Genomic DNA, 27632 nt, shown 5'->3' on the forward strand with positions numbered 1-27632 from the left:
AGGCTTGATTCTCGGGTTGAGTGGCAAGGGTACGGACTATTTATAGGTCTTCGCTATTTTTGGCGCCGGGGCCCAAGTCTATAAAAGAGGCCCAGGGGGTTCAGTTCTCAGTGTGCAGTTGGGAGCAAGTCTCGTTCCCAGGTGCAAGGTCTGATCCTGGATTGTGTCGCGGACGCGCGCCTGCATCTTAGCGTAGCCCAAGGCCCAGTGGCAGATCCAGGGCTTCACAGCACCACCTGGTGGTATGGGACACCAGGCTGGTTTGGATCTGATTGGGAGTTCGTGCCAGTAGCTTAGCTCGTGGCTCGGAGGGGACATCTTCTGATTCGGGATCACATCCCGTAGATGTCACGGTTGGGTGGAGAGCAGCCTGCTCTGTTCTGATGTTGTGTGTGGTTGTTTTGCAGATCAGGGGTTTCAGGAGTGCTGGGACGTGTCATTGTTGTACCTCAAAAAAACACAGTTTACTCTAAGTAATCCTCGGGAAATGCATAAACAGCCTTGTTGTACTTTGTACCTGCGCGTACTTGCATGTACCACGCAAAAGAGCAGAGTGCTCTTCACTCTTTTCCTTCTTCCCCAAAAAAAAAATTTCTGTGTCTGCTGTACCTGCAAGTACCTGCTGTGCCTGCACAGAGTACCTGCTGTACCCTGTACTTGCGAGGGCATGGATCCCCAAAAAAAAAACTGTCGAAATTCTCAAAAAAAAATTGCACTCGAACCTTGGCTGAGGGTACAGCCGGTACGGCTGTACCTGTACGTGCACGCGTCCCGAGGACGCTGCTGAACAGTAAGATCTGTGCGTGGCTGGTTTGTGCGCGGCTGTTCACAGCCCGCTGATGGAGGTCGGCTGCCTGTGTGCAGCCGGCTGCTGCTGGTCACACGACCCGGCAGCTAACAGCTGCACGGCCGGCTGCCTGTCGCGGCTGGTCGCGGTCGCGACCAGCTGCCTGTGCAGCCTGGCTGCAGCTTGCAGCTGGCTGCGCGCTGCGCGCGCTGGCTGCACCCGCCTTGGAGCTGCCGATAGTCGCTTGCTAGCGAGCCGAAGAGCTCGCTGCTGCCCTTGAAGAACCGCGTGCTGCTGCCCGCGCTGAAGGAGAACCGCCGCACGATAGAATGCTGCCCGAAGCCTTTACACAGCTCGAGCTGAGACTCGAGAGCAGTTACAGTGCTGCCTGCTGACAGAGGGCACGAGGCCCGAGGGGAGAGGGAGGGGTAGACCGGAGTGAGAGAGGGAGGAGAGAGGGAGGAGGTAGGCTCTGATACCACTTGTGAGGGAAAGAGGGGAGTGGAACAGTAGGAGACAGAAGACACTAGGGAGTGTGGGTGTGTAAAGAATGCGTTGAGCCACACCACAAACTCAAAGGTTTTATTAGGATTAGGTATTCAGTCTATGACTGTCTTAGGACAGTCATAGCGGTCGTAACATTTAAAGGGTGGCAATGTGCCTTTACCCCAACACAGTCTTCTCCAGGCTCTGAGGAGCTCAGACGACAGGAGGTTAGAGCCCGAGCCATGCTAGAGGAGATCACCCAGCGATGCTCAGAGTTCTCGTTTCATGCTTCCAAGTCCTTTTGGGCTAGGAAAGGCGACAGGATGTGCAAAGAGTTCTTCAGGACTCATGGCCAGAGGTCAACAGGGGAACAGCTCCGATCTCTTAGAGCGCAGGATGGTAGTGTCAGGACAGATCCAAACGAGGTCCGGGACTTGGCGACAGATCTCTATTCCAGCAGGAGCCCCCAGACCCTCGTGCCCGCCGTTGCAGGGAGAAGGTGTGGAGGTATACACCGTCGCTCGTGCAGCCTAGCATGAGTGAAACCCTTCTCACCCCTTTCACCGTGGCAGAGATGCAGGATGCGGTGAGTGCTATTGATGGGCAGAAATGCCCAGGTGAGGATGGGCTCTCTAGAGCTTTCTTCACCACCTTCTGGGAGCAAGTCCACCAGCCCTTGCTCACAGCCTTCCAGCATATCTTCTCCAGCGGACAGATGCCAGAGAGCCTTGCGACAGGCTTGATTTGCCTAGTCCCCAAAGGGGGGGACCGTCAGGAGATCAGACAGTGGCGCCCTATCACCCTCCTCCCGACTGCCTACAAAATCCTCGCCAAGATGATCAGTAGCCGCATCCGCCCCCTGCTACATGACTTGATCCATGACACCCAGACTGGTTTTGTCCAAGATCGCAGCATTTTGGACAACATTTTCACATTCTCAGAGGCGACGGAGTGGGCCCAGCACAGTGGCCAGCACCTTGCCATACTCCTTCTTGACTTTGAGAAGGCGTACGACAGGGTAGACTGGTCCTTCTTGGAAGGTACACTCTCTCGGTTCAGTTTTCCGGACGAGTGGATCAGAGGTATTGCTAGTCTCTACAGGTCGGCCTCCAGCCGGGTTATCATCAGCGGCAGGATGGGGGAGAGATTCACCCTCGAGCGCTCAGTGCGTCAGGGCTGCCCGCTTGCGCCCTACCTCTTCCTATAGTTTGCAGAGGCCATGACTCACTTCCTACGAGCCCGTACCACTGGTCTTCGAGGGATGCGCCTCCCTATTCGGGATGATGCAGAACTTTTGGACTCCGAGTATGCAGACGACACGGCCCTGTATGTGCAGGATGATATCGAGTCACTGGAGCGAGTGAGACTGTCTTTAGTGGTTTTTTGCCTAGCCGCTGGGGCGAAAATCAATTGGCATAAGTCGGTTGGTTTTCTTACGATCTAGGAGCCAGCTCACAGTGGGGTATTTTCGTGGGGTTTCGCTGGATCCCTAGAGGACAGACAACACGTTACTTGGGATTCTAGGTAGGTCTGAATATCACGCCGGCTCAGCAGTTCTTACCGGTCCTAGTCTCCATACGACGGAAGCTAGCCTTCTGGAGCACGGCTCGACTATCTTTGGTAGGCAGGGCCCTTGTGGTCAACCAGGTCCTTCTTGCCACCGCTTGGTACGTGGCATCTTGCTGGTGTTTCTCGAGATCGTGTGTAGCCCAACTGGAAGACTGGTGCGGAACTTTCTTTGGTCTGGCTCAGATGGTTCCGGCACCACCAAAGCCCGGGTCGCCTGGCAGACGGTCATTCTCCCCCAGACAGAGGGCGGTCTTGGCATCATAGATCCAAAACTGCAGAGTCAGGCATTACTTGGCAAGTTAGTCATCCGCGGTCTGATCCCAGGAGGGCAGACGTGAAAGCTCTTGCTTCAGCATGGTCTCAGCGCGTGCATCCCCAGAGAGGGGGTGATTGGCAACCGTCTATCCGGTGGATTTTCACTTCTGCCCCACTGACTCAGCCCCGTTCCCCCTTCCTCCGTAGCCTCGTCTCGGTCTGGAGGAAGTTGCGGCACATCCTCTCTCAGGTTCCCCCCAGCTGCCGAGAGAAGATAGACACACAGCCCCTGATCTGGAGCAGCCAGGTGACAGATGATACAGGTCGCCAGCTTGGAGACTCCAGAGCAGAGAGGCCGTGATCGACCCCCAGCTTCCCTGGCAGCGCCTTCGCATCATAGGGCTCAAGGGAAAACGTGGCATATAGACCCCCTGATTATGCAGGACCACGACTGGAGACTCTGGATTTGGGAGGGCCGCTCCTTGACAGAGGTGGAGTGGGACCCAGGGGAGTGGCGCTGGCCACCAGTGGAGACCTCAGAGAACCCTACCCCCTTCTTCTCATACAGTGCGTGTACTGGTAGGCGTGCTCTTGGGGCTCTCCAGCGCAGGCTACCCACATAGTTGGTATGCCCAAGGGATATCTCTGGTTTTTCTTCGCACATTCTGGAAGACTCTTTGGGCAAGCTGGCGGCCGAGGAAGATCTCTTACTTTCTTTGGATGGTGGCCCACAAGGGGCTACCAGTTGGCAGCTGGCTGAGGCAGATGGGGCAGGAGGGGCATTGCCAGATGTGTTTTCAGGAGGAGGAGTCCCTGAAGCACTGCCTTTGGAGCTGCTCGCATGCTCAGACAGTGTGGAAGGGAGTCATGGGGATCTTAGCGAGGGCTGCACCCGAGCTAGGACCGGTCACTTGGGGAGCCGTTTGCTGGTGAGCACCGAGATGGGACATCACTTGGCTTATGAGTTCTCTAGGCAGGATCCAGTTTTCTTCATCACGCAGGCCACCTGGGCATACATGGACAGCTTCCCTTGGCATCTGACAGAGACAGATGCAGGAGCGATGACTCGGCACCCAGTTTGGGAGATCATAGGGAGTATTGTAGGCTGGCACATCTGGACTTCAAGATGCGCGCAGACCTTAGGAGATCAGGCTTCTTCTGCTACCCAGACCCTAGCGGACATTTGGAGCACGATCATTCACACGCTCAAGGGTCAGTGGGATCAGATTCAAGGGGAGTCCCAGGCAGGGAAGGAGAAGAGACGGCGCTTCCTTCGCGACTGGGACCATCAAGAGCTGTTCTTCCAACACTTTGCTTAGAGTCTTCAGTGGCATTACTCCCCCCCACCGTGGCTGTTTGTCCACACTCCGATGATTATGCCCTTAGAGGCTTGTAATTAGTATTTTGTTACCACGGGCTGTATCCGTTTTGTGATTGCAGCCCGCTGGCCTTTAGGCCCTCTTGTACTCTCGTTTTCAAGCAATATAACTAGCACTACTTTTTGTGCAAAAAAAAAATCAACAGCACACATTGAAGCTAAGATATAAATGTAACATCTAAATCATATTAAAACTAAAACAAAGATCCAAGCAGCATCAAAAAAATTCACAAAAGAATAAATCACCCAAACCAAACAAATGGCACAAACCTGATCTATCGTTTCCATGTACATCAGATAAGATTACTAGTACAAGGCCCAATACACAGAAGCACACTCCAATAAGCTGCCCGATCTTGTATTTCGTCTTCATAATCAGCCATGTCAAGAGAAGAACACAAGGAATCGTCCAGCAGTCTAATAGCATCACACTTGTCAAAGAAGTGTATTGATATGCTCTCACCACTACATTGAACAAAATAACAAAGTCAGGCATCTACCAAAGAAAAAATGATGACCAAAACACTCAAAAGAACTCTTCCAACAATTGAGCCACAAAAAATCCTATAAGTATTCTACCATGTGCCATTCTCAAACAATAAGAATATGGTAAATAAGAATAAGAATAACGAAAAAGTCAAGTTTTAGACATCAACATGGACCTCAAGGATCTATGAGACCAACAAATGCATAAATATCAGATCTCTAAATCGATTCCCTAGTATTCTTTAGAAAAATGGAAACAAAACCACAAGCTATCATCTGTGGAAGGACTAAAGAATGAGTGTGCTCCACAAGAGTTTTGATTTCAACTCCACCATGCTGAGGGTAGTAGTATCAATTCTACACTTGGATGATATGTGTGCTCGTTGAGAGAAGCTTGGTTCCACTTGAGGATTGGGGGGTCCCTTGATTTTATATTGAGTCTCACATCCTGCAACAATGTCACGATCCAAACTACGTTGTTGGGGTGATCGAGTTTTGAGGGATTGGTGATTCTTTATTTTCTTGAAAGAGAAATCATCTAGATTATATTTTCCTAGAAAAGAGATTATCTCATATACCAAATGTATCGATGCTTACAGTTGTAAACATTGTCGTAGATAAGTATGGAGGCCAATACTTGATTGGATATCTTGTAACTCACTTTGTATCACTAGTAAAAATACACCAGAGATTTGAATACCCTAGTAAGGGAGGTGGACCTCACTGCTTGACCTCTTTGCAGCTATTTACTGTAAAGTATATTAAAATTCTAACAATATCGTGTGAATAGTGGTGTGTGAAATAAATTTGAATTTGTTCTAACTTGTGGAAATTCAAGTTAATATTTTTGTTCAATGTGACTATGCTTCCTTAAGCACAATTTGACACATCTTAAACTTCTCCATTACTTTTCAAAATCTCCATTTTTCTTCCAAATGTCTTTCACAAGAAAGCCTTTGAGCTTTAAAGGAAAGTTTATGATCTCTTTGCTTAAGAAATACAACCTAGACTTTCCTCGACAAGCCATCAATGAAAGTTTAAAAGTACATCTTGCCACCAAACGATGCAGCGTTAGGCCCTACTAACAAAGTAAAAGGGAGGAGAGGAAAGAGTAGAGATGGAGGAGACAGGGCACAACTAGGACCACACACAAGTGACTGATTGTACACTAGTATTAGTTCAAAAGAATGAATACATACAACTTTTCCATTACAATCACAAGAGCCTTTGAGCTTTAAAGGAAAGTTTATGATCTCTTCGCTTAAGAAATACAACCCAGAGTTTCCTCGAGAAGCCATCAATGAAAGTTTAAATGTACATCTTGCCACCAAACGATGCAGTGTTAGGCCCTATTGACCAAGTAAAAGGGAGGAGAGGAAAGAGTAGAGATGGAGGAGACAGGACACAACTAGGACCGCACACATGTGACTAATTGTACACTAGTATTAGTTGAAAAGAATGATACATACAACTTTTCCATTGCAATTAAAGTTTATGGTTGAGGCATGGAAACCCTAGTGCTATTTTAGCACTCTCAAGTGCTATGCATATTAACATCTAGACAGAATGTTGAGCGTGCTCTTCAACACCTTTCCTTAAGATCAACATCATAAAGTACCCTTCCCTCAAGAGGACGATTCTAGGGTTTAAAGAAGGATTGAGCATTACATTCCATCACTTCCTTTTAATGGGAATGTCCTTCCTCTGAGTCAAACCAAGAGCTTGTCGGTGTTTCTCAAAGGCTCTTTTCCAATTGGCTTGGGAAAGATGTCTACAACATTATCTTTGTTGTCACAATATTGCACTATGATGTCTCCAAGTAGCACTCTTTCTCCAATAAAATGCTCTCCAGACATCATTATGTTTTGTCCTAGAATAATATATTGGATTGTTTGCTAGAGCTTGAGCGCTTATTGCTTCACAAGCTCCTATGGTAAGGGCTCTATGTTTGGCTTATGTGGAAGACAGAGAAAGAGTTGCTTATTAGTTGAGAGCCATGAAATTGCACCTTGTCCAAGGAAAAAATGTTGCCACATTATCCTTGGTATCATGCCTTGTAGGCTAGATTTAGCCCTTTTAGAGCAGTTAATACTAGTTCTAGGCTTAGGACACTTAAGACACTTAGTCCTAAGTTAGGCCAATATAGTATATGGCTGTTCTTTGTACTTTCATCCATTCATCATGTCTACAAGTACATTCGAGCTCTTTTCCTTCCAATTGCATTCCACTCAACAAGGGTATTGGAGCCAAGTCTCCAGCCCCCATTTTGCCTTGATTATGGCCCCAACTGCAACGCGATTTGCTGTAGCAGCTCGCCATTCCTTCTTGTAGCAAAGGTGACAAGCTCCAACAGCCATGACCATTTGCTGCAGTCACTCATTGCTAGGTCACCCCACCGTACAGCTCATGGTCAGATTTGCTGCATCAATTCAAGCGCAACCAGTCGTTCAGCTCTTACACGTAGTCAACCTGCAGCTCATTCTTCATATCATTTAGCCTAGTCTTCAAGACAGCCTGCTACGGTAACTGCTCATATCTGCGTTGCCCTCTCTGCATTCAACATCGCGCCATCAGATTTGGGAAAACTTTAACAATTCAGTGCACAGTGGACTCATTTTACTGAGGGATTAGCAGGCATTCATTGGTAGTATAACCAATCTCTACGGTTCCGTACAACCAGTCTATACACATCCATACAGATTGTCTGCGCCATACAGTTGCAATCCATGCAGCCATACTGTTTGTTGTCCGCCGCCCCGTTCATCATCCGTACATCCATCCAGACTATACGGAATCCATACAATTTGTATAGTCTGCTTGCTCCAGCTCTGGACTGGCACGTAGGTTCTTTTGGAACTCGTACAGTTGACTAAGCAGCTAGTTTCTTTTTCAGTGCATTGGTCACCTAAAAATTGGGCGTTTGCACACTGCAGAGGACATTGGATTGGTACAATTGAGGGTTTCATTGCACTTGCCCTCTATTTGAGACTTTTGTACCTTTTACTCTCACATTGGACCCTCATGCCTCAAGGTTTGTGTGTCAAGTACATTCAGCCAGTCAAAATCAGTGGGCAGATTTGGCATTTTAAGTAGTGGTTTATGCAGGTATTTGTAATCAAAGTTTGCCTAACATTTGCAACCATTGGCAGTCAAATTTTTGCCTGACATTTGTAGGTATTTGCAGTTAGATTTTGTGGGCAGATCTATGCATTTGGATCAGACTTTGCCGTGATAGCCTTGAGGCTTGGGCAGTTGCATTTATGCAGAGCCACTTTTATTTATTTGGGGATTTCTTGCTTTTTGCTTGAAAGCAACGGCCAGCAATGATTTGTTTGGGATGCTTAGTGCTGAGGACAAGCTCAATAGCACCAACTATCCAATGTGGTCATATATGATGCGCTCGTATATGATGCGCCATGTGTTGGTTGCCAAGACTATGTGGGATAGTACAAGAACAGATACGAGACACGTGTCACAGGCATCCGTTGCCACCACAACTACCATGGGTGGTGGTACCACCGCTAGTTCTGCATCATCTACCTCTACTACCACAGTGCCTCCTACTCAGGATTAGATCCGATGGGATGGTAGAGATGTACAAGCTTGCCTTGTCCATCGAGAGATTTATTGTTCCTCATATCCCGTCTTACACGACAGCGAACGCTGCATGGGATCAATTGGCATCTCTATATCAGATAAGGAATGAAGCCAACATTGCCTTTTTGCATGGGTTGATGGAAGAAGGAGGCAGCATGGATGTCTACTTGACCAAGGTCAAGGACTACAGAGAGCAGCTCATTAATATTGAGGAGATCCTCAGGTTGTGTCTACTACTCTGAGTGGACTTGGATGATGGAAGAAGGGAGCAGCATGGATGTCTACTTGACGAAGGTCAAGGACTACAGAGAGTAGCTCATTAATATTGAGGAGATCCTCAGGTTGTGTCTACTACTCTGAGTGGACTTCCTAATTCTTATCAGGAATTTGTTACTACATTGAGGTTGACGGCCATGAGAGATCCCAACCACTATACTTTTGATCAGCTTGTCACATTGCTTTTGCAGGAGGAGCAAAGCCGTGCAAATTGGACTACCTCCATGAATGCAGGTCAAGCATTTGCCATCGAGGGCAAGGGTGGCAAGAATTTCAGCAAGCCTAAGAACAATGGTGGTATTTCCATCTCCTTTAGCCACGGTAATGGCAAGAAGAAAAAGAAATGCAATTATTTGCAGAAAGCCCGGACATGAAATTTGAGAATGTAGAAAGCGCATCGCTTCAAAGAAGAAGCAGCATCAGTCAGGAATTGCAGTTTCAAATGATCCTACTGCAAGTGAACACAACAATGAAGTAGCAACTATTGCTCATGATGATTGGGCATTTGTTATCACATGCCGCTATCCCTCCAAGCATGATGCAGCTTTATTAGTGGCTGATTCTATGTCCACTTGGTACTTTGACAGTGGTGCTTCTAAGCACACCACCTCCTGCAAAAATCCGTATGTCCTTGGGCGATGCACTTAAGGGGGGCATAGTCACACGTGTGCCAACAATGCTTCTTATCCAGATAGAGGCATTGGTCAAGTGGAAGTTATATCAGCCTCAAATGATGCAGTACTCTATTGGAGGTGTCATATGCTCCAGGTATTAAGAAAAAACTGATTTCTATTTCAGCCATTGCTAAAAATGGCTTGATGGTTATCCTCGTTTCGTGTATGACTTCCGGCATGATAACAGCATTTTATTTACTTACTAGAGGGCTGTATAATCTCGATTCTTACAAGAGAGGGGCTGTTGTTGAGACAGCAGCTGATTCAGTTATTGCTGATACTCACCTATGGCATGAGAGACTTGGGCATCTAAACTATCGTAGCGTGGCGAAGATGCATTCACAAAAATGCACACACTTTCAAAGCACATTTGTAAGGGCTGCTTGCTGGGGAAGATGCATTGGTTCTCCTTTCCCAAGGATGGGACTGTTGGTGCATCTCATAAGTTGCACTTGGTTCATAGTGATGTATGTGGACCGATGCGGATGGCTACTCTTACTTTGTAACCTTTGTTGATGATTTTACCAAGCACACTTGGATTTATCCTTTGAAATCCAAGTCAGATGTCTTTGCTTGTTTTAAGCATTTTCGTGCCATGGCTGAAAATGAGAGCAGACACAAGCTCCTTACACTCTGCACAGACAAGGGGGGTGAGTACATGTCCTGTGAGTTTGGTGATTTTTTAGCATCTCTAGGCATCATACATCAGTGCATAGTGCCATACACACCGCAGCAAATTAACGAAAATAGCTAGGTGTATTTAAAGGGTAAGTCTTTGCCCAACAAAATTTGGTTGGATGCCATTATGTGTGCAAAATATGTGCTGAATAGAGCACCTACCACTCCCTATAAGGCATGGACAGGACATAAGCCTGCCATTTCTGATATAAGGGTCTTTGGTCGTTTGGCATAAGAACATGTACCATCTCAGCTGCAGCACAAGTTGGAGGATAAGGCAGTGAAGTATACTTTCATTGGCTACAGCTCACAAAGCGAAGGCTACAGATTGTACCAGCCTCACACTGAAAAAATAATTGTTAGCATAAATGTTGTCTTTGCTGAGCAAGCAGGTTTCCTTTGGCTGGACTGTCAAAAACAGCCTGTTGTTAATGCCTCAGCCGTATTTGACTCATTGGTGCCCCTTTTTCAGTCCCGTACGGATTCATATCAGCCATTACAGAGTTCAAATACCTCATCTGCCACCCAATTCACAGCCCCTGCCCGATGCACATGCTCAGCTTGATGGATAAACTAATCTATACTAATCTAAGCTATACCAACCGTCGAATCAAAGAAAATGCAAGAAATAATTTCTTTTTCATGTTCATTTTAATAGGTTACCTGCAAGACAAGAGTTATAAACAAATTTTGATTCTTTTCATATATAATTAAAGTATATTTAATTTAGCAAAACATTTTAAACTAAATTAAATATACTTTAAATATACATTTAATCTAAAATGAATTGAAAATTAAAGATTAAATGAAAATTACAAATTAATGAAATAGAGATTATGTAAACACATAAATTATAAACTAAGGTAAAATAATTAAAAATAAAATACCAAGCAATTACCAAGGAAAGGGCTATCATAGACAGCACAAAACAGTCCCCATATGGCTGTTAGATACACTTAAGGACAGCAAGCAATTACCAAGGAAAGGGCTATCATAGACAGCACAAAACAGTCCCCATATGGCTGTTAGAACCTTTGATTGCCTGCTCTAGAGGTGCACAACGTTAGATACATGGACATTTTTAGAGATGTTGTATTGATTGCCACAGCCTGTAATAAGGAGCCTTTATGCCACAAGGATGCTTTTGGCAGCAAAGAGTGGATGGATGCTATAAAGGCGAAGTTGGATTCCATTCACCAAACGTACACATGGGAGTTGGGTGACTTGCCTCCTTGCAAACATGCCATTGTCAGAAAGTGGGCCTACAGCGCACAGCTGATGGCAGCATAGACCGCTATAAAGCCCGTCTTGTTGCCAAGGGAGCAGGGCATTGACTTTGAAGAAACTTTAGCCCCCACTTCAGACATGTTTTGATTGAGATGCATTACTAGAGATATCTTGGGTTGCATGTGCATTTTGAGCTTGATCACACTCCTCTACTTGTATTCTTTCTCATAGTTGCCTGGTATGTTACAATAATGACATTTTCCTTTCCTATTGGATCCACTACTAGATCCCTCAGCATTACCACATTCGATATTACCTGCACTAGAGAGTTTTGCAGTTTTCTGACATTTACCTTTGCCTTTCTCGCAGCTACGGCCTGCAACGTTCTGGTCATGCCATTGCCATTCTCTACATTCTGCACCATTTGACTTCTTAACAAAGCATCTGAAGAACCTCCTGCAAAGTGGCCATGGCAAATCTAGTTGTCATAATGAAGCTGGAGATGAATTTCTGTAGGGAGGTGCCAAAGAGTTTAAAATGACAAGAATGAGGTTTTATCAACCTCTCATCCATCACTGCAAGCTGGCTCCGTAATCTCCAAAATCTTGGCGAGATCAGTGTAGGCCATGTCCCTCTATCATCAATAATAAGTGGAGAGCTGACTCTTGAGCTACAAAACCCTGCTTATAAGTTGAGGATCTTGCACTAATAATATGATGAATACGTAAAAATCTATATTATTTCATCCCCCATTATCTTGTGTAACCCTTTGCCAAGCCAGAGCACTTTCATGATGAACTTGTTTGTTGGATAATTTCAATGCTACTCTTCATGCTGAAGCAGAATCTTCCTTTTGCAGAGCTGCAACATCGAAAGTTGAACTGTTTCTTGCCATCATTACACCTGCATATGAAAACTTTATAATGTTTAGTAGAGCCTTGGTGAGTATGCTCTGCTGGATTGGTCTTGGTGTTTTTCAAAGGCTGCACATATCTTGCAGCTTTCAATACTCACATGCTTTTCATGTGAAGAAAACACCAGGATTATAACATTCACATTGTTGTCCAAAGCTGCATCAAAGCCATTACATGGCTGTGCTTCACTAAGCTTAGAAATATTACTAAGAAGTTGGTTGCAACTCGTGAGAAGATAGAGCATAAAAATCTCATTATTATCATTTGAATTTGTCAGCAGTGGGATACAAAGTCTTATCTCTACCTGCCTTTGAATGGGCAGCCAGCCTTATGTAACGAGCAGCCAGCTCATGATGAAAATAGATTTTAGGATGGTGATATTTTGTAAGCTATCGTTTGATAGTGAATCTTCCTATCCTTAGTTGCAACATTTTGCCAGCATCGTCCATCTCAAACTTATCCTACAATATTTGCTAAATTCTTCATACTCATAATGCATAATAGGTCTAAATCTAATATTGCATGAGATATTGGACATAGCACCTCCATTTTTTGTCCCTCATGCTTCAATTTTCATCTGATGGATTTTCACTCATAATGTACATGATGAGTCTAAATGAAATATTGCGTGAAAGATTGGGTATTCTTCAAGTGCCCTTGAGTCTATAACAAAATTTGTCAAAGTCAACAAGGAGCTTCTACAAGCCCTTGCCAATGAGAAGCATCTCCATTGTATACTCTCATATTGAATAGCTCACAATGCACTCATCTCTTCTTTCACATCACGCATGGAATATGCTAGGGTCAATCATCTAAATGAGATGGCCTATCTACAAAGTGTAGACTACAATGAAGGGGAGTTACAATGAACGTGATACTACAAATACCATTCATTCAAATAAGAAAGAAGAGTACACCTCAACTTACCAAAATAATTTCCTTCCACATCCATAAAAGCGAAAAGAAGGTAAAAGTACCAAGGCACCTGCAACCACAAACAACAGCATTAAGTTACTTGAGCATGATCAGTGAAAGAGATAAACAAATAGTAAAAACCTTCCAAATATACAAAAGGGTTCGTCTAGTTTATCCTCCTCGTCAAGATGTTAATAATCTGAAGCAATTCAACACATACTAGCACTATCCATCCACTGTCCAAAAGCAATCAAAAGTTGTAGCGGACCTTAGTAGTAAAAGTACATTAATCATGTGTTCACCATGCTTACAGCTCTTGTAAATAAGATATAAGCATGTTTGATAGGTACTTTCATGAGACTAGATGTCGTCAGTTTAAACCACAAACAGTTCGAAGTGAAATGCTTTATTCCTCCTCCATTTCACCTCTATGGAGAAAACCCGAACACTACTAGTCCTCTACCATCCGGTGCTCAATTAGTCTTTGTCCACCTATGGTACCATGGTTTTACTATTGAGAATATGGAGACAATGCATTAATCCCTTACTTCTTCATTCCTCTATGCTTCCCAAGTCTTCCTCAAGAGAACACCGAATAGAGCACTAAAAGATTTGTGTTGTGCTTGCCAATCCCAACACCCTTTCATCAAAGCTCCTTGTATCCTTCTATTGGAGTGCTTTACCAAAAGGTTGAAGCAACCCCTAGCCTAGGATTCGTTCAGTCGTTCGACTACCTTAGTGACCCAATCCCCGTTCCCCTCACCTCAATTCCTCCATTCCCAAAGCCCACGTCTCCTGTCCCCCTATCCCCACCACTTTTTTGTCGTCCCCCCCTATAGCTACCTTGCAACTAATAACTCTATTTCTCTGAGGCTACACCGATGGTAGATGCGACTGCGTTCGTGACCGCTACCCTGGGTGTGGCTAAGCACAGGATAGAGAGGGCATGGTGGGTGGGAAGAGATTCCAATCGAAAGCAACCCCTGATCATACAATTTCATGACACTCAGGCACGACTTTCAGCTCTACGACGCAGGTCAGTCCTTCGAGATCAGCCAGCGATCTCTATGGATGAGGACCTCAAACCTCTACAGGTTGAGGAGAGGCACTCTTTGCTGCAGCAGCGAGATCAGGCCCGGAAGGAGGGAAAGTGGGCAGTGGTACGAGAGGGACGACCTCTTACAGGCCCCCGTAGGAAACCTGCCCCCTCCGCTACATAGGGAAGCCGAGTCTATGAGACTCAGATATCCGAGACCCTGTCCTGCACCATTTGGAACTGTAATGGTACCTTATGGTTAGAACCAGGGAACTTCTCGAAATCCTATACAGGCCACAACATAGTCTTCTATACAGAGACACATCAAAGTCCAGAGCGTCCTCTTCTAATAGTCAACGGACATATATGGGAGTCTACCTACAGAGATGAGACGAGGGGTACAGGAGGAGTTCGAGGTTCAGGTGGAGTTGCAGTCCTTTTCAGATCCACACTTCGGGGGATCATTTCAGTAGAGCAGAGAGATACACATTCCAAATTTCTTTGGATCTGGATACGACACATGGACAGCCAGGATCTGTTTGTTGCAGTTTGCTACTTCCCCCCGGAGACCTCCCACTTTGCCAGAGATATTCGAGGTGATGATGAGACATCCCCATTTGCTGCCCTTTATCAGTCCATCGTCGACTTTTCTAGCCGCGGAGAAGTCCTTCTAGTGGGGGACTTCAACGCAAGGACAAGGGCCCGTCAGGTACCACTTCTTGATTTCATAAATGATTCCACTCTACTGGCAGATGTTGACCTTGAGGAGGCAGGTATGCTACGGGTTTCGGCTGACAGGCGAGATCCATTCTCATCTCATGGGCAGGCCCTATTAGACCTAGGCAGGATACATGATCTCATTATCTATAATGGTCTTGACAGATGGCCCGCTTTAGGTGGTTTCACATGCTTTTCACATGGGGGGGGCTCCAGTGTCGTTGATTCCATCATGGGATCCCCTGTCTTCACATCTCGCATTACTGACTTCACTGTAGCACCTCTCCCCCCAGGGGCTGATCATACATACCTTTTCTTTCGCATCTCCACCTCCCTTCGCACAGCACCTTCCACCCAACTCAATGCTTACTCCACCTACCACAATATACGCGTTGATCGGGATCACTCACTTTCTTACTCTGGCCGTCTGTACATACTTCTCGCTTATATTGACTTCATACCCCTTTTAGAGGATCGTGCTGCCCTTGTCACCCGCTCACTACACGAGGCTGCCATTCACGCTTTTCCCCACACCACCCGCTCCACCCGCCCACCACCCCCTAGAACCGTACCCTGTAATAGTTGGTACGATGATGAGTGTAAGGCCTTACACCGTCAACTCAAATTCGAAACCAAAAACAATCTTTCGAGCGCACCAGATACGCTACGTGAATACCGTAGACTGATACACAAGAAGAAACTAGACTTTGTTCGTCAAAACGAAGAGCTACTGAACATTTTGTTTAGTAACAACTCTAAGGACTTCTGGCGGAGATTTCTAGAAGGACGGTCCCCTCCGCCACTCACTGACACCCAAATTTGGTTTGATTATGCATGCACACTTTATGACACCCCAAATCAGCCAGTCCCTAGCCTCTCACACATGCCTTGTCCCACATCCTGCACCCTCTTCACTAGAGGAGGGGTAAAGGATGCCGTAATGAAACTTCATAATGGCCGAGCGAAGGATCATGAGAGACTATGCACTGAGTTCATTGCATATGGGATTAACCTCCTAGCCCCGATCTTTAGCAAAGCTTTTTAATGAAGCGGTTTGTTTGGGATTTCCACACACTTGGACCATTAACACTATCTCACCCATCCACAAGGCAGGGGATCCCATGAGCCCGAAGAACTACAGGATCATTATGATTAGACATGTCATGTCCAAGATTTATGCATCAGTACTTGACTCCGAGGTTAGCAGACTTGCAGAGTGTCGAGGACTTGGAGTAGCAGGACAGGCTGGATTCCGGCGTGATCATGGAACCATGGACCACATTCTCGCACTCAGATGTATCATCAAGGAGGCGAGGTCACGGAAGCAGAGGGTTTATTGTTGCTTTGTGGATTTCCGCAAGGCATTTGGCATGGTCCCAAGAGCCCACCTCATACGGTGCCTACAGGACTTGGGTTATGACCAAGAGATCATTTGGGCTGTCGTGGCACTTTGCGAGAGAGTTTCTGGCAGAGTTCGGGCAGAATCCGGGTGGACAGACGAGATCATGAGTACCATCGGGGTCAAACAAGGGTGTCCTTTGTCGCCTACCTTGTTTGGCCTCTACATTGACGAGCTTGAGACAGTGATGCAAACACAGGGGGGTGTAGGTTGCTCTCTTGCGGGCACGCTGATCCAGATTTTGCTCTATGCAAATGACGTGGCTCTCTTGTCTTCCTCAGCAGAGGGGATTCAAAGACACCTAGACGCACTACAGTCCTTTTGTGGGTCTCATGATTTGAAGGTCAACCTGGGTAAAACCAAGGTCATGATCTTCAATACATGATGGCTCGAGATGCGTCAGGAGCAGTTTACATTTGTGGGGTCATCTATAGTTTCGTCATACACTTATCTTGGGGTTATCTTCTCCAGACCAAGCTTCACTATGAGACCCGCGATGCAGGCACGCTTGAGTAGAGGGTATGCCTCATTGGCCAAGCTAGAGAGGCAGTGCTTCCGCTCACACTTTCAGGATCCACGCACCAAGGGGTTGCTTTTTGACTCCTTGGCTCGCCCAGCAGGGATGTACGGCAGCCCTTGTTGGGAGCCAGACTTGTCGGATACAGAGTGGGCCCGTGTGGAGCAGCTACAGGTTCTCATGCTATCACGGATGATTCGTGGTAAGTCATCCGTTCCTCACTAGATTATTCAGGCTAAGTTTGGGTCACCCCCTTTACAGCTAGATGGCTGTATAAGATTATGGTGGACATGTATGACGATATCACTGACTATGTCTACACAATTTTCTTAGGATGCTCGCTCAGTAGCTCCACCCTTTTGCTCATTGTATCAGGTTTTCTTTCAATCTCACAGACTCATCGGTCTTTAGCAGACGTTAATAAACACTCTCTCTCTCTCTCTCTCTCTCTCTCTCTCTCTCTCTCTCTCTCTCTCTCTCTCTCTCTCTCCAGCTCGTCTTACCCCTTCGTACAGCTCCTCATAGCCCTTCCGTACGGCCTCCGTAACTCTTCTCGTATCCCTTTGTACAACTCTCCATACCCCTCTGTACAGCTTTTTGTACTCTTTCGTGCACTTCCAGTAACAATCCGTAACCCTAGCTCTATCCTCTTCTATGGCACTTGCAGCAGGAGGAGATCAGAGGTGCTGGTATGCACATACAGAGAGATGGTTTGAGCGACTGGGGCTCCACATGGATAGACTACCTCCCTTCTAGTATAGCATGGATGCTCCATTCTCTCCCCTCTTATCACATGAGGTCAACCAGGTTATCCGTGAGGATCGTGAGGATCTACTACAGCTACACACTTTTTGGACCTGGTTGGAACCTAGTGAACTCCCAGTGAAGCTTAGCTTCTACAATGATCACTGCTTACATATCATAGTGGAGGGTTTCATTGACCCACTAGGATACACATAGATTCACCTACCGCACTCGATGAGGATCTCTCTTGGGCAGTTCCGGGTCTCTTCACATAGACTTCGCATCGAGAGCGGCAGAGCAGAACGACTACCCAAGGAGCGGCGCATATGCACACTCTGTGACATACAGGAGGTTGAGACAGAGGAGCATTTCATCTTCACTTATCCTGTGTACTACGAGATCCGAGGACGTTTCCACTACCTCTTCAGGGATAGTTATGGGATTTTAGCCCGTTTCCTCTCCTACCCAGACCAGCGGTGTTTGACAGGTTTCATTCATGAGGCACTTAGACACCGCGAGAGGATACTCCGAGCACGGAGACAGGAGCAGACTTCTTCCTCGGTTGATCCCTCTCAGAGCTCTATCACGGAGTTCTTTCAGCTAGATCACATGGATCCCAACGAGACGAGGCCTTGACATGATCGTGACCCGGAGCCCGTGACCCTACAGCTCAGACAGAGGATCGACACACAAATCACACTTGGAGACATCCCCTCCTTGTTTAGAGTCGGAGCCCTAGTAGTAGATGTGATTCACGAGGGCTAGAGGCTCATCTTAAATAGGTGACACACTGGCCATTAAACCAGTGCGTCATCCAATTAGGAGTGGAGAGCTCCTTCCTGATGCAATGAGCTCCGAGGGTAGGCATGGAGCCATGTAATGCCTTTTGACACCCTGCCACATAAATTCGACTACTCGCCATCCAACCCCCCACAGAATCATAGAAGTCCACGATCGTCAAACACGCTTCCACTCATCAAAGGGCCTTGTTTGCCAACCCCAACCCCCCATGAGCTGGACCATGGTGAGTTGGAACATGCATGATCTTCATGATCAGGCATGTCAGCAATCACAACAACTTATTCTTCGCCAGGAGCTACAACAAACTTTGGTGACTCATTGTCACGAGGACGTGAATTTATGGGAGTTTTGATTTGCGACTCCCGTAATTTGCGTGTGACTGCCTTGGGCCTCTGGGGCAGGGAAGTTTGGCCATGTGTGTGGGACTTGGGGAATTAAAATTCCTAGTGGGCCCTTGGAAATTATGAATGTGCATGCCAATTACTAGGCAATTAACTCCTAGTACCAGTGTGTGCAGCAGAGGGGAAAAAGAGTGGTGCAATTAAAATTTGCTAGTTTTTGCACAAGACTCCAAAAACAGCACAGGACACTTATTTGGCATGCAAGAGGCCAAAATCAGGCCAAGAAGAGAGAGAAAATCCATCCAATTTTCCCCGGAGTGTGCCCGGCGCTGGGCGACCTGTTTTTTGGCTGAATCTGATCTTCTGCTATTGCTGGTGACCTCCAGGAAGCTGGGCGACTTGTTTGGATGCTGTTTCTACTGCCGGAAGCTGAGCAAGAAGTGTTGTGATTTCTCTATAGGCCGGTTTCTGCTATTTCTGGCCCCCAGCAGTGCTGTGATTTCTTCTACAGGCTGATCTCGCTGATTTCTGGGCCCCAGGAGAAGAGGCAACCTGTTTTGCTGCTTCCTAGGTTGCAAACTAAAGTGGGGTGAATAGGCTTCTGGCTGATTTCTGTAGGCTGTTGCTGATTTCGAAGCCTTTTCCAGGTGGGACGACCTATTTTGGAGCTGCCTTTGGGCTGTGCCAGGGCTGAATCGTCTATTCTTTGCTGGCTCTATTTGTGAATCTAACCAAGGGAGTGTGTACTACATAGTATGCATCTCTGAATAATCATTAAGAAGCATAAAGACTACCAAAGTTTTGGCTGCCTTTGGCTTTTCTGCAACTATTTAGCCGTGTTTGGTGGTTGGGCAATTGGTTGTACAGGTGCTGCAAGCAAAGAGATAGTTTATGCCTTTGGGTTTTGTTGCACGCTTGGTCGGAACAAAGAGAGCGTGATTGCCTATTGATTGGACACATATTCGGCATATAAAGTTGAGCAGGAATTGCAGGGTGTGCAGGATATTGGAAGTCTGTGGGGAGTGGTTTGCCTATGTGCAGCTTTCAGGAGACCTTGTAATCAGCCTCTTGGCTTTATATGAATATTAAAGAAATACCGCAAGGGGCGTCGGTGTTTGGGGCCAATCATGTCTTTGTTTTTGAGTAGGAGCGCTCTAGCTCCCTGTGATTTAATTGTTAGTTTGATTATTTACTGTTAAAGTGGATTCTACCACCCTTTGATTAGTGAAGGCTGATTTCATGGTTCCGTTGCCGGGACCCACCTAACTTTTTCAAGAGGTGAGCCTGTGGTTGGCTTGGTGCAAGTCCAGCAAAGGATACAGCAAACAGTCCAGTAAATATGTCTCACAAGGAAAGATCTTTGACTCTCATGAAAGAGGAAGACGAAGAGAGGATGTCACAAACCCCTACTGATGATCAAGGCGTGAGAGAGGGATCCCAGCATGTTGCTGAGCATCAGGTTGACAATATTGATGAGAAGGATGTGAATTTCTTCAAGGCACAATTGTAGAGCTTTACGAGTGCTTTTTCTCAATTCACACAAGACCCTCGTCTTCAAAAGATTCTGAATTCTGAAACGAAGCCAAAGAAAAGGAAGTCCGATGATGCAGATAAGGAGTTCAAAGTTAACAAGAGCCCGCATGTGAATTTTCATGATCAGCCCTCACAAAATCCCTATGGTTTGCAGCAATCTAATGTTATTCTAGGGCCGAATCAAGGCAATAATTTTCAGTCTATAGTTTCCGGACAACAAGGAGTTATTGCACCCCCTGTGCAACAGGGTTATTTCAGTGGAGGATCAGTTTTTTAGGCTATGGTCAGCCCTCAAGCACAATTTGCTGGTATGCCTACTAGTCAGATGGTGGGGTTTCAGCATACTATGCAGCCCATGGGACAGAATTTGATGCATGCAAATGTTGGGGCAGCCCCAAGGATGCAAATGAGTATGCCTAATGCAGCAACATGTAACATGGCTATGCCAAATATGTAAAACTCAGGAGCTGGTCTGAATAATACAGCTTTGCCTCATGGTGTTTGTGTTGGAGATAGTGTGCCACAGATTAAATCACAAGGAGCTAGAGCGCTCCTACTCAGAAACAAAGACGCTGATTGGCCCCAAACACTGGTGCCCCTTGCAGTATTTCTTTCATATTCAAATAAAGCCAAGAGGCTGATTACAAGGTCTCCTAAAAGCTGCACCATAGGCAAACCACTACCCACAGACTTCCAATATCCTACACACCCTCCAATTCCTGCTCAACTTTATATGGCGAATATGCATCCAATCACTAGGCAATCATGCTATCTTTCTTCCGACCAAGCATGCAACAGAACCGAAAGGCATAAACTATCTATCTGCTTACTGCACCTGCATAACCAAGTGCCCAACCAGCCAAACACAGCTAAACAGTTGCAGAAAAGCCAAAGAAAGCCAAAACTCTGGCACAGCCAGCCAGGAAACCCTTCCAAAACAGGTTGCCCCTATCTGTAGTCACCCTGGCCACTGCCCAACAACATGACTCAGCCTTCCTCTGCCTGGAAACAATACCAAACACAATAACCAGCCAACAACCAGTCCGAAAACGGCAAAAGCAGGCAAAAACTAGCCTTCCTCTACCCAGATTCCACAGGAAATAGGTCATCTGAACTGGAAAACCATAAATCCAGCAAAGAATAGGCGATTCAGCCCTGGCATAGCCCAAAGGCAGCTCCAAAACAGGTCGTCCCACCTGGAAAAGGCTTCGAAATCAGCAACAACCTACAGAAATCAGCCAGAAGCCAATTCGCCCCACTTTCTGGTGTCTGTCTACAACCCGCTGTTGCAACACAGGAAGCAGCAAAACAGGTCGCCTCTTGATTGTTAGTTTGATTATTTACTGTATATGCTGTGGTTAAAGTGGATTCTACCACCCCTTGATTAGTGAAGGCTGGTTTCACTCAATCTATTGACATTCTTATCACTCAGAAGCACAAGTTCTCTCTGATGACGGTGCCACTCCTCCCAAGACAAGCGCCAAAATTTGGCCCCCAACAGTACGCAGGAGCGGCAGGGCGTCCATCTCAGTTTCCCAATCCTTGGCTACGAATGATTTTGATCAAGGTGAGCTCACAGGAAGACGAGCAGTCTATATTGGCTTGAGGATGGGGACTCCAAGCAATGCATAAAGGAGCCACAAGTATCTTAGCTAGGACGACAATGTCGGATCCTCGATAGTGCTTCACTTAGAGCAGCCCTATCGCGGACTCCCCCAGAAGGGGGTGTGGATCCCCAATGCCTATTACAAGAGGGGGAGATTCAGCAGGCAATAACAGAGATCTAGCAGTAGCTGGCCCTACCCCCCCAAGCCAGCTAGGTAGTTGGGTCGCAGCAACAAACTACTGTTGGCTGTTTCAATCATTAGATGATACCACACAAGTCCTCACAGCCTGGGAGTCCATGTGGGCACACACCCTTTCATGGTCTCTCAAGGCATGAGCAAACAGTTGGATGCCCCGATCACAGGAGAGGAGCTCGAGGAGGCCCTCAAGGCCCTCCCACGGCAAAACTGCCCAGGAGAGGACGGCCTGACCCCGGCATTCTTTAGGTGCTTTCGGGAGTGCATTCATGCATCCTTGCAGTTGGCTTTTCTAGACATCTTTAATTCCAGTCGCTCTCCTAGTCACTCAATCGAAGCTGGATTTGTCTGATCCCGAAGGGGGGAGATTGATTTGACATCCATCAATGGCGCCTGATCACCCTTTTGACCATCACTTGCACAATCTTAGCCAAGGTCTTCAGCTTGCGACTGCATCCCCATCTTTTTGACATCATCCATGACACGTAGACGAGTTTTCTGTAGGACTGGACAACATCTTCACTTTTTGGACGCAATGGATTGGGCGCAAGAGGAGTCTTAGCCTGTTCATAGTCCTCCTCTTGGATTCGAGAAGGCTTATAACAGTGTGGAGTAGCCTTTTTTGGAGGCCACCACAAGAAGGATGGGCTTCTCGGAGCATTGGATTTGTGGAGTTCCGGCCTTGCATATGGGTAGTGCCATTAGATGCTTATTGGAGGCCACATTTGGCGAGGCCTTCTCTCTCTCCCGCTCAGTGCAAAATGGCTGCTTTCTAGCTCCATTTCTTTTCCTCTCCATGGTAGAGGCTTTGGGATACTTTAGCGCTCCCAATCGACAATGAGCTTCAGCAGACAACACGGCCCATTTTGTGGAGGGCACGGCAGAGAGCCTAGAGGGGGTCCAATATGCCCTAAAACAATTGGACCAAATCAATCGACCTTCTTACGGCCGTCAGCCACTGAGAGGTTCGGGGGGGTGGGCACTCTTGGCTTCTGCTAGATCCCGCGAGACCAGACAGCGAGATACTTATGCTGCCAAGTTGGCATTGACATTTCAAGGGAGCAGCAGATCACCCCTGTGCTAGAGAGTTGCTCAAAAATAGAGCACTGGCAAAGTTATGCTCTGAGGTTCACTGCAGAAAAGCTCCTTCCTGTGCACCTTCTTATGCTCTCGTATAGGATGTAGGTCTACGTAGACCTACGTGTGCTGTCTGTTTCAGCCACCTGGGGACTGTTCTGGCTTCTTGCACAGCAGCCCTCTCCTCTGACCACATCCTCATCTGTCATGGCCTGTTCATGACCATGTTCTAGAGCATCCAAGTCTGCTGTGCCGGCCATAAATGCTGAATTTCTGCTTGCTGTAAACTATTTACTAGCTGTGGGAGCAGCCCCTCTAAACTGCTATCAATTGGCACTAGGAGCAACCCTTCAAACAATTCCTGAAAACCCGTAGCTGTCTTTATAACTCAGTCATGGGCTGATCTGAGTTTTCAGCAAAGACCACATCTCTACTGACAAAAATCCTTTGAGTATGGGGATTGTAAAGGGATTGTAAAGATGGTACCCCTTCATTTCACTGAGGTAGCCAACCCATATGCATTTCACGGCCTTGTCATCCAGCTTACCTCTCATTTGTTGAGGCACATGTGCATATGCTATGCAGCCAAACACCCTCAGGTTATCCACCTTGGGTTTCCTATCATGCCAAGCACACTTCATCATACACCTGGCCTTCTCCATCAAAGATCTATCCTTACTCTCAGCAAGACCATTTTGCTTGAGTGTATATGGCACTATATACTGGTGGGTAATGCCTTTTTCTTGCAAATATGGCATTGACATGTACTCCCCCCTTTATCTGTTCTCACTGTCTGCACCTTGCAACTTGTCCAGTTTTCAGCCATGGCAACAAACTAGTGAAAACACATAAATACTTCAGACTTCTCTCTCATAGGATAGACCCAAGTAAATCTGGAAAATTCGTCTATAAAGGTCACAAAATGCAGATACTTTCCCACCGATAGTGCCTACTGGGAGCACACATATCAGAGTGTCTGAGCTGCAAATAGGCAGTCCACAAGAGGAAAGTGTTTCTCTCTTGGCAGTTCATGTATATCTTGATTGAGCAAGAAGCAACCCACTGTGGCCACCTCCTCATGTGAAGCTAAGTACAGGGCAACCTTCACAACAACTAAGGCTTAGGAGGTACCACTCCTATCCTCACTGATAGTCAGAGTGCTATTGTAATAGCACAGAATATCACACTGATCTATTCTCCTATACATAACAATGTTCCAGATGTTTTCACCCAGGCATTATCCAGAGAGAAGTTTGAAGCTTTCTGTGAAGCACTAGGCCTGATTCCTTGTGGTGGTGGATCTACTTTCCTGTACATGTTCACACTGCTGTCAACAGTAAAGAGAGCAACACAGATCTGGAAGAGAACTCAGATATAAAGCCAAAATAGAATAGACAAAACCCAAGTACAAAAACTGCCGGCACATGTACCAACACCTTCAGCAGACAATCAATAAGGTAAGGTACCAAATATGGCTTCTTTTGTTGCATCCTCTGAAGTATAGGACTCCTCTTCTGCCCCATGCCTCTGAGTAGGCTTCATTAACTGCTCAAAGGTAGAGCACTCCCGCAACGTTCTGCTCTGTGACTGCAGACAAAGCTCCCTCCTGTGTTTCTTTTATGCTCTCCTACAGGATGTAGGTCTGCACATAGATGTGCTATGGATGTCTGCGACTTCTGCTCCTGCAAGACCTAACTCCTTAGCCTCTGTGCTGCTCTGAATGCAGCCTGATCTGAGGCATTGTGAAGTACGAAGACCCCCTGCAAATGGGCTCTTATATAAGGGCTGAATGCCCCCCCAAACTGACCGACCCTGCTGCAGACTGGCTGACCAGTCTGTCAGTCAACCACAGACTGGGCCGACCTAGTCTGTCCTCCTCTGCTCAGCCGACTGGAATCTGGGCCTATCCAAGGCCCTGCTGTAGGCGCCTATTGCTGGGTTCTGCCCCAGCCCTTCTGCAGTCTGCAGGCCTTGCAACAGCCACTGTTCCTGCTGCTCTACTGCCAACCAGCACAGTGCCAGACTGCTGTACCTGTACCTGCACCTGCTGCCATACCGTGCATGCCCTTCTGCAGCCCCCATTTCATTGTGCATTGCTCCAGCTCATGTGCCATCAACAAGGTCTAGTGCCAGCCTTGGATGCTGACAAGGGTGGCCCTTGAGGCTGCCCTAATTACAATTCAATGAGGAGATATTTGTTCTGCCCAAGGCAGGGCCAATCTGGTGCCTCATGGCACAGAAATATGGTGTTGCAATGCACATAAGCCTGATGCTGTAGACGGGGCCCCATAACAATAGGAAGACGAATCTGCTGTGAAGAGGTATAATGGTTGTTGGGATAAGCAAAAGGCATGCGAGAATGAAGCTGGCATGCAAGATGGAGGAGATGATGCAGCCATAAGATTTCTCCACAAAAGAGAAGAACCTGGAAGAATGCTTACGCAGGTTTACGACTTGTTTGAGATTATAGTGTAATCATTATGCTACTAGAGACATACTTAGATGTAGCTGTAGTTCACTATATGACCATTCAAACTTCACCTAGTTCCTGCAGAACGAGTAACATATAAATATTTTTCTAAAGTTGCTACAATATGTGCATCGTGTACGATATAGGACACACGTGTTTCTCCTTTCCCATATCATTGATGTTTCCTTTTCAAAAGAGCCATTCAAACTCTTTGTGGGGATTGGATTCAAACAATATGAGCCGCAAATTTGTTTACATGCCAATCTGCAGCAAGGATCCAATGAATATTCATGGACGCATTGAGATACATACCATGAAATGGAAACTAGTAGACAGATCACAGGAAGAGAGGGTGCGTGCCTACTCCATGGTGCACTAGTTGCATGATTGTGGACTATCACAAGACTATTTTGTGCAGTGAAGATGAGTTTGAAAGTAACAGGGGAAACCAAAAAAATAGACCCTGAACTAAATTAACCAGCCTATCCAAACACTCAGAAAAAGATCATGGTATCAACAGACTACACAGGCTTCTTCCTGCTAAAAGCATACATTAAAACTCCAACCAGTTCTGGCATAAAGATCAGAAAGTCACCCGTGGCGGCTTCTTGCGGCTAAGGAAAATGCCACCATAAACTGCAGCTAGTAAAACATAGTTGCAAAAAGACTGAGAAGTTGGAGCATCAATGCCTGCACCATAGAATAAATACAGAAAACATCAAACTTTCCTCAATGTGACCAATAAGTTTTGCCTTAAACATCTAGTTTAACAGCTGACTATCACTAGGTCTTGTTCCCCAATAAGTTTTGTCTTCAAGCTTAAACGTTTAGTTAACAGCTTACTATCACTAAGTGTTGTTCCCAAGAATATGATAACTCTGTTATTCTTACCTACACCTTTATTTTTTCAAACAACCTGCATTAGCACCATGTTTTTCTTTGCTTCTGGCTTCACCAAGTGACTGAACTAACGGCTTACAAATGTATTTGCCTATTGACTTTCATATAGTCTGAGCAACCCTGGAAAATGTGACTAAAGTATGTGGAAAAATATGGGAATGACTTGTGGCTAGGGGTAAATCAAAGAGCTACGGCTTTAAAGTACAGCTTTTTCTGTTTAGCCACAACAAAATCAAAGAAGAATTGCAGAAAGGGTGTGATCGACTTGCAAACCCATAAATACCTCAAAGAAACAACACTAAGTGTGTACCACTGTCCCTTCGACACGCGTGCAATTTCTACTACCAAAATATCAGCAAAGCAAGCAAGCCTCAAATCATATGCCATCATTTCTACGTCAGTAAAGGGATAATCGAAAGGCATGCACATTATTGCAATGAAACAAGTATTTGTCAAACCAAGTGGCCTCCTTACACATGCCTTGAAATTACCATGGAACACCCATGTTCTATAACAAAATGGTTGGCGTTAGTTAGAAACTACGAAATCCCCCATACTTAAAACTTATAATCTAACCTTATACCCAATCAACAACCCACCCTTTTTCCAGATATTTGGCAAACCTAAAAGTAGTCTATTACTGGTAGAGCCACTATTTCATGGCACTTCACTAAGACATTGTAGGCAAATCTAAAGGAAGTTTATAACTAGTAGACAGCCACCATTCCATGGCACTTCACTAAGACATTGTACACTTGCTTGATGACCAACACCGTTGGACAGCATGCATCAAAATTACAGAACCCTCTGGTTAGAAGCAGTCTGGAAATGGGAAGCAAGGGAGCTGCTGTTCATACAGATAATTTGCAGTAGTCAAGCTAGCATATCTGCTCAACCTACAGGTAGATCCATTTTATTGAACATTCAGCCAAAATGGCTAATATCACTTGGCATTGCATGAGCACAGACCATACAATACACAAACCTTAAGTGAAAATCAAACAAAACTAATGAATTTCCATTAAGCATGTGCACAATCTTACAAAGAAGGAA

At 46.1% G+C, this 27632-nt stretch overlaps 1 protein-coding gene across 6 annotated transcripts in view; it reads right to left on the reverse strand.

The window, feature by feature from the left end:
* LOC147880539 (uncharacterized) overlaps positions 1-27632 on the reverse strand; it is a 78137-nt gene that overhangs the window by 49256 nt on the left and 1249 nt on the right. For 3 of the 6 annotated variants that reach the window (XM_087370576.1, XM_087370575.1, XM_087370577.1), the window contains 3 exons: positions 26275-26369; positions 13255-13312; positions 4746-4940 (listed from right to left, as the gene is read on the reverse strand). In XM_087370576.1, the coding sequence (XP_087226702.1) occupies positions 4746-4940; positions 13255-13312; positions 26275-26369 (348 nt within the window). The remainder of the gene's footprint in view (positions 1-4745; positions 4941-13254; positions 13313-26274; positions 26370-27632) is intronic. The other 3 variants (XM_087370578.1, XM_087370579.1, XM_087370581.1) reach the window with 2 other exon arrangements.

The sequence above is a fragment of the Dipteris shenzhenensis genome, chromosome 32 (assembly GCF_047967505.1).
Source record: "Dipteris shenzhenensis isolate YYH24624 ecotype China chromosome 32, Dip_SZ_1.0, whole genome shotgun sequence".
In the NCBI taxonomy this organism is placed as follows: Eukaryota; Viridiplantae; Streptophyta; class Polypodiopsida; order Gleicheniales; family Dipteridaceae; genus Dipteris; species Dipteris shenzhenensis.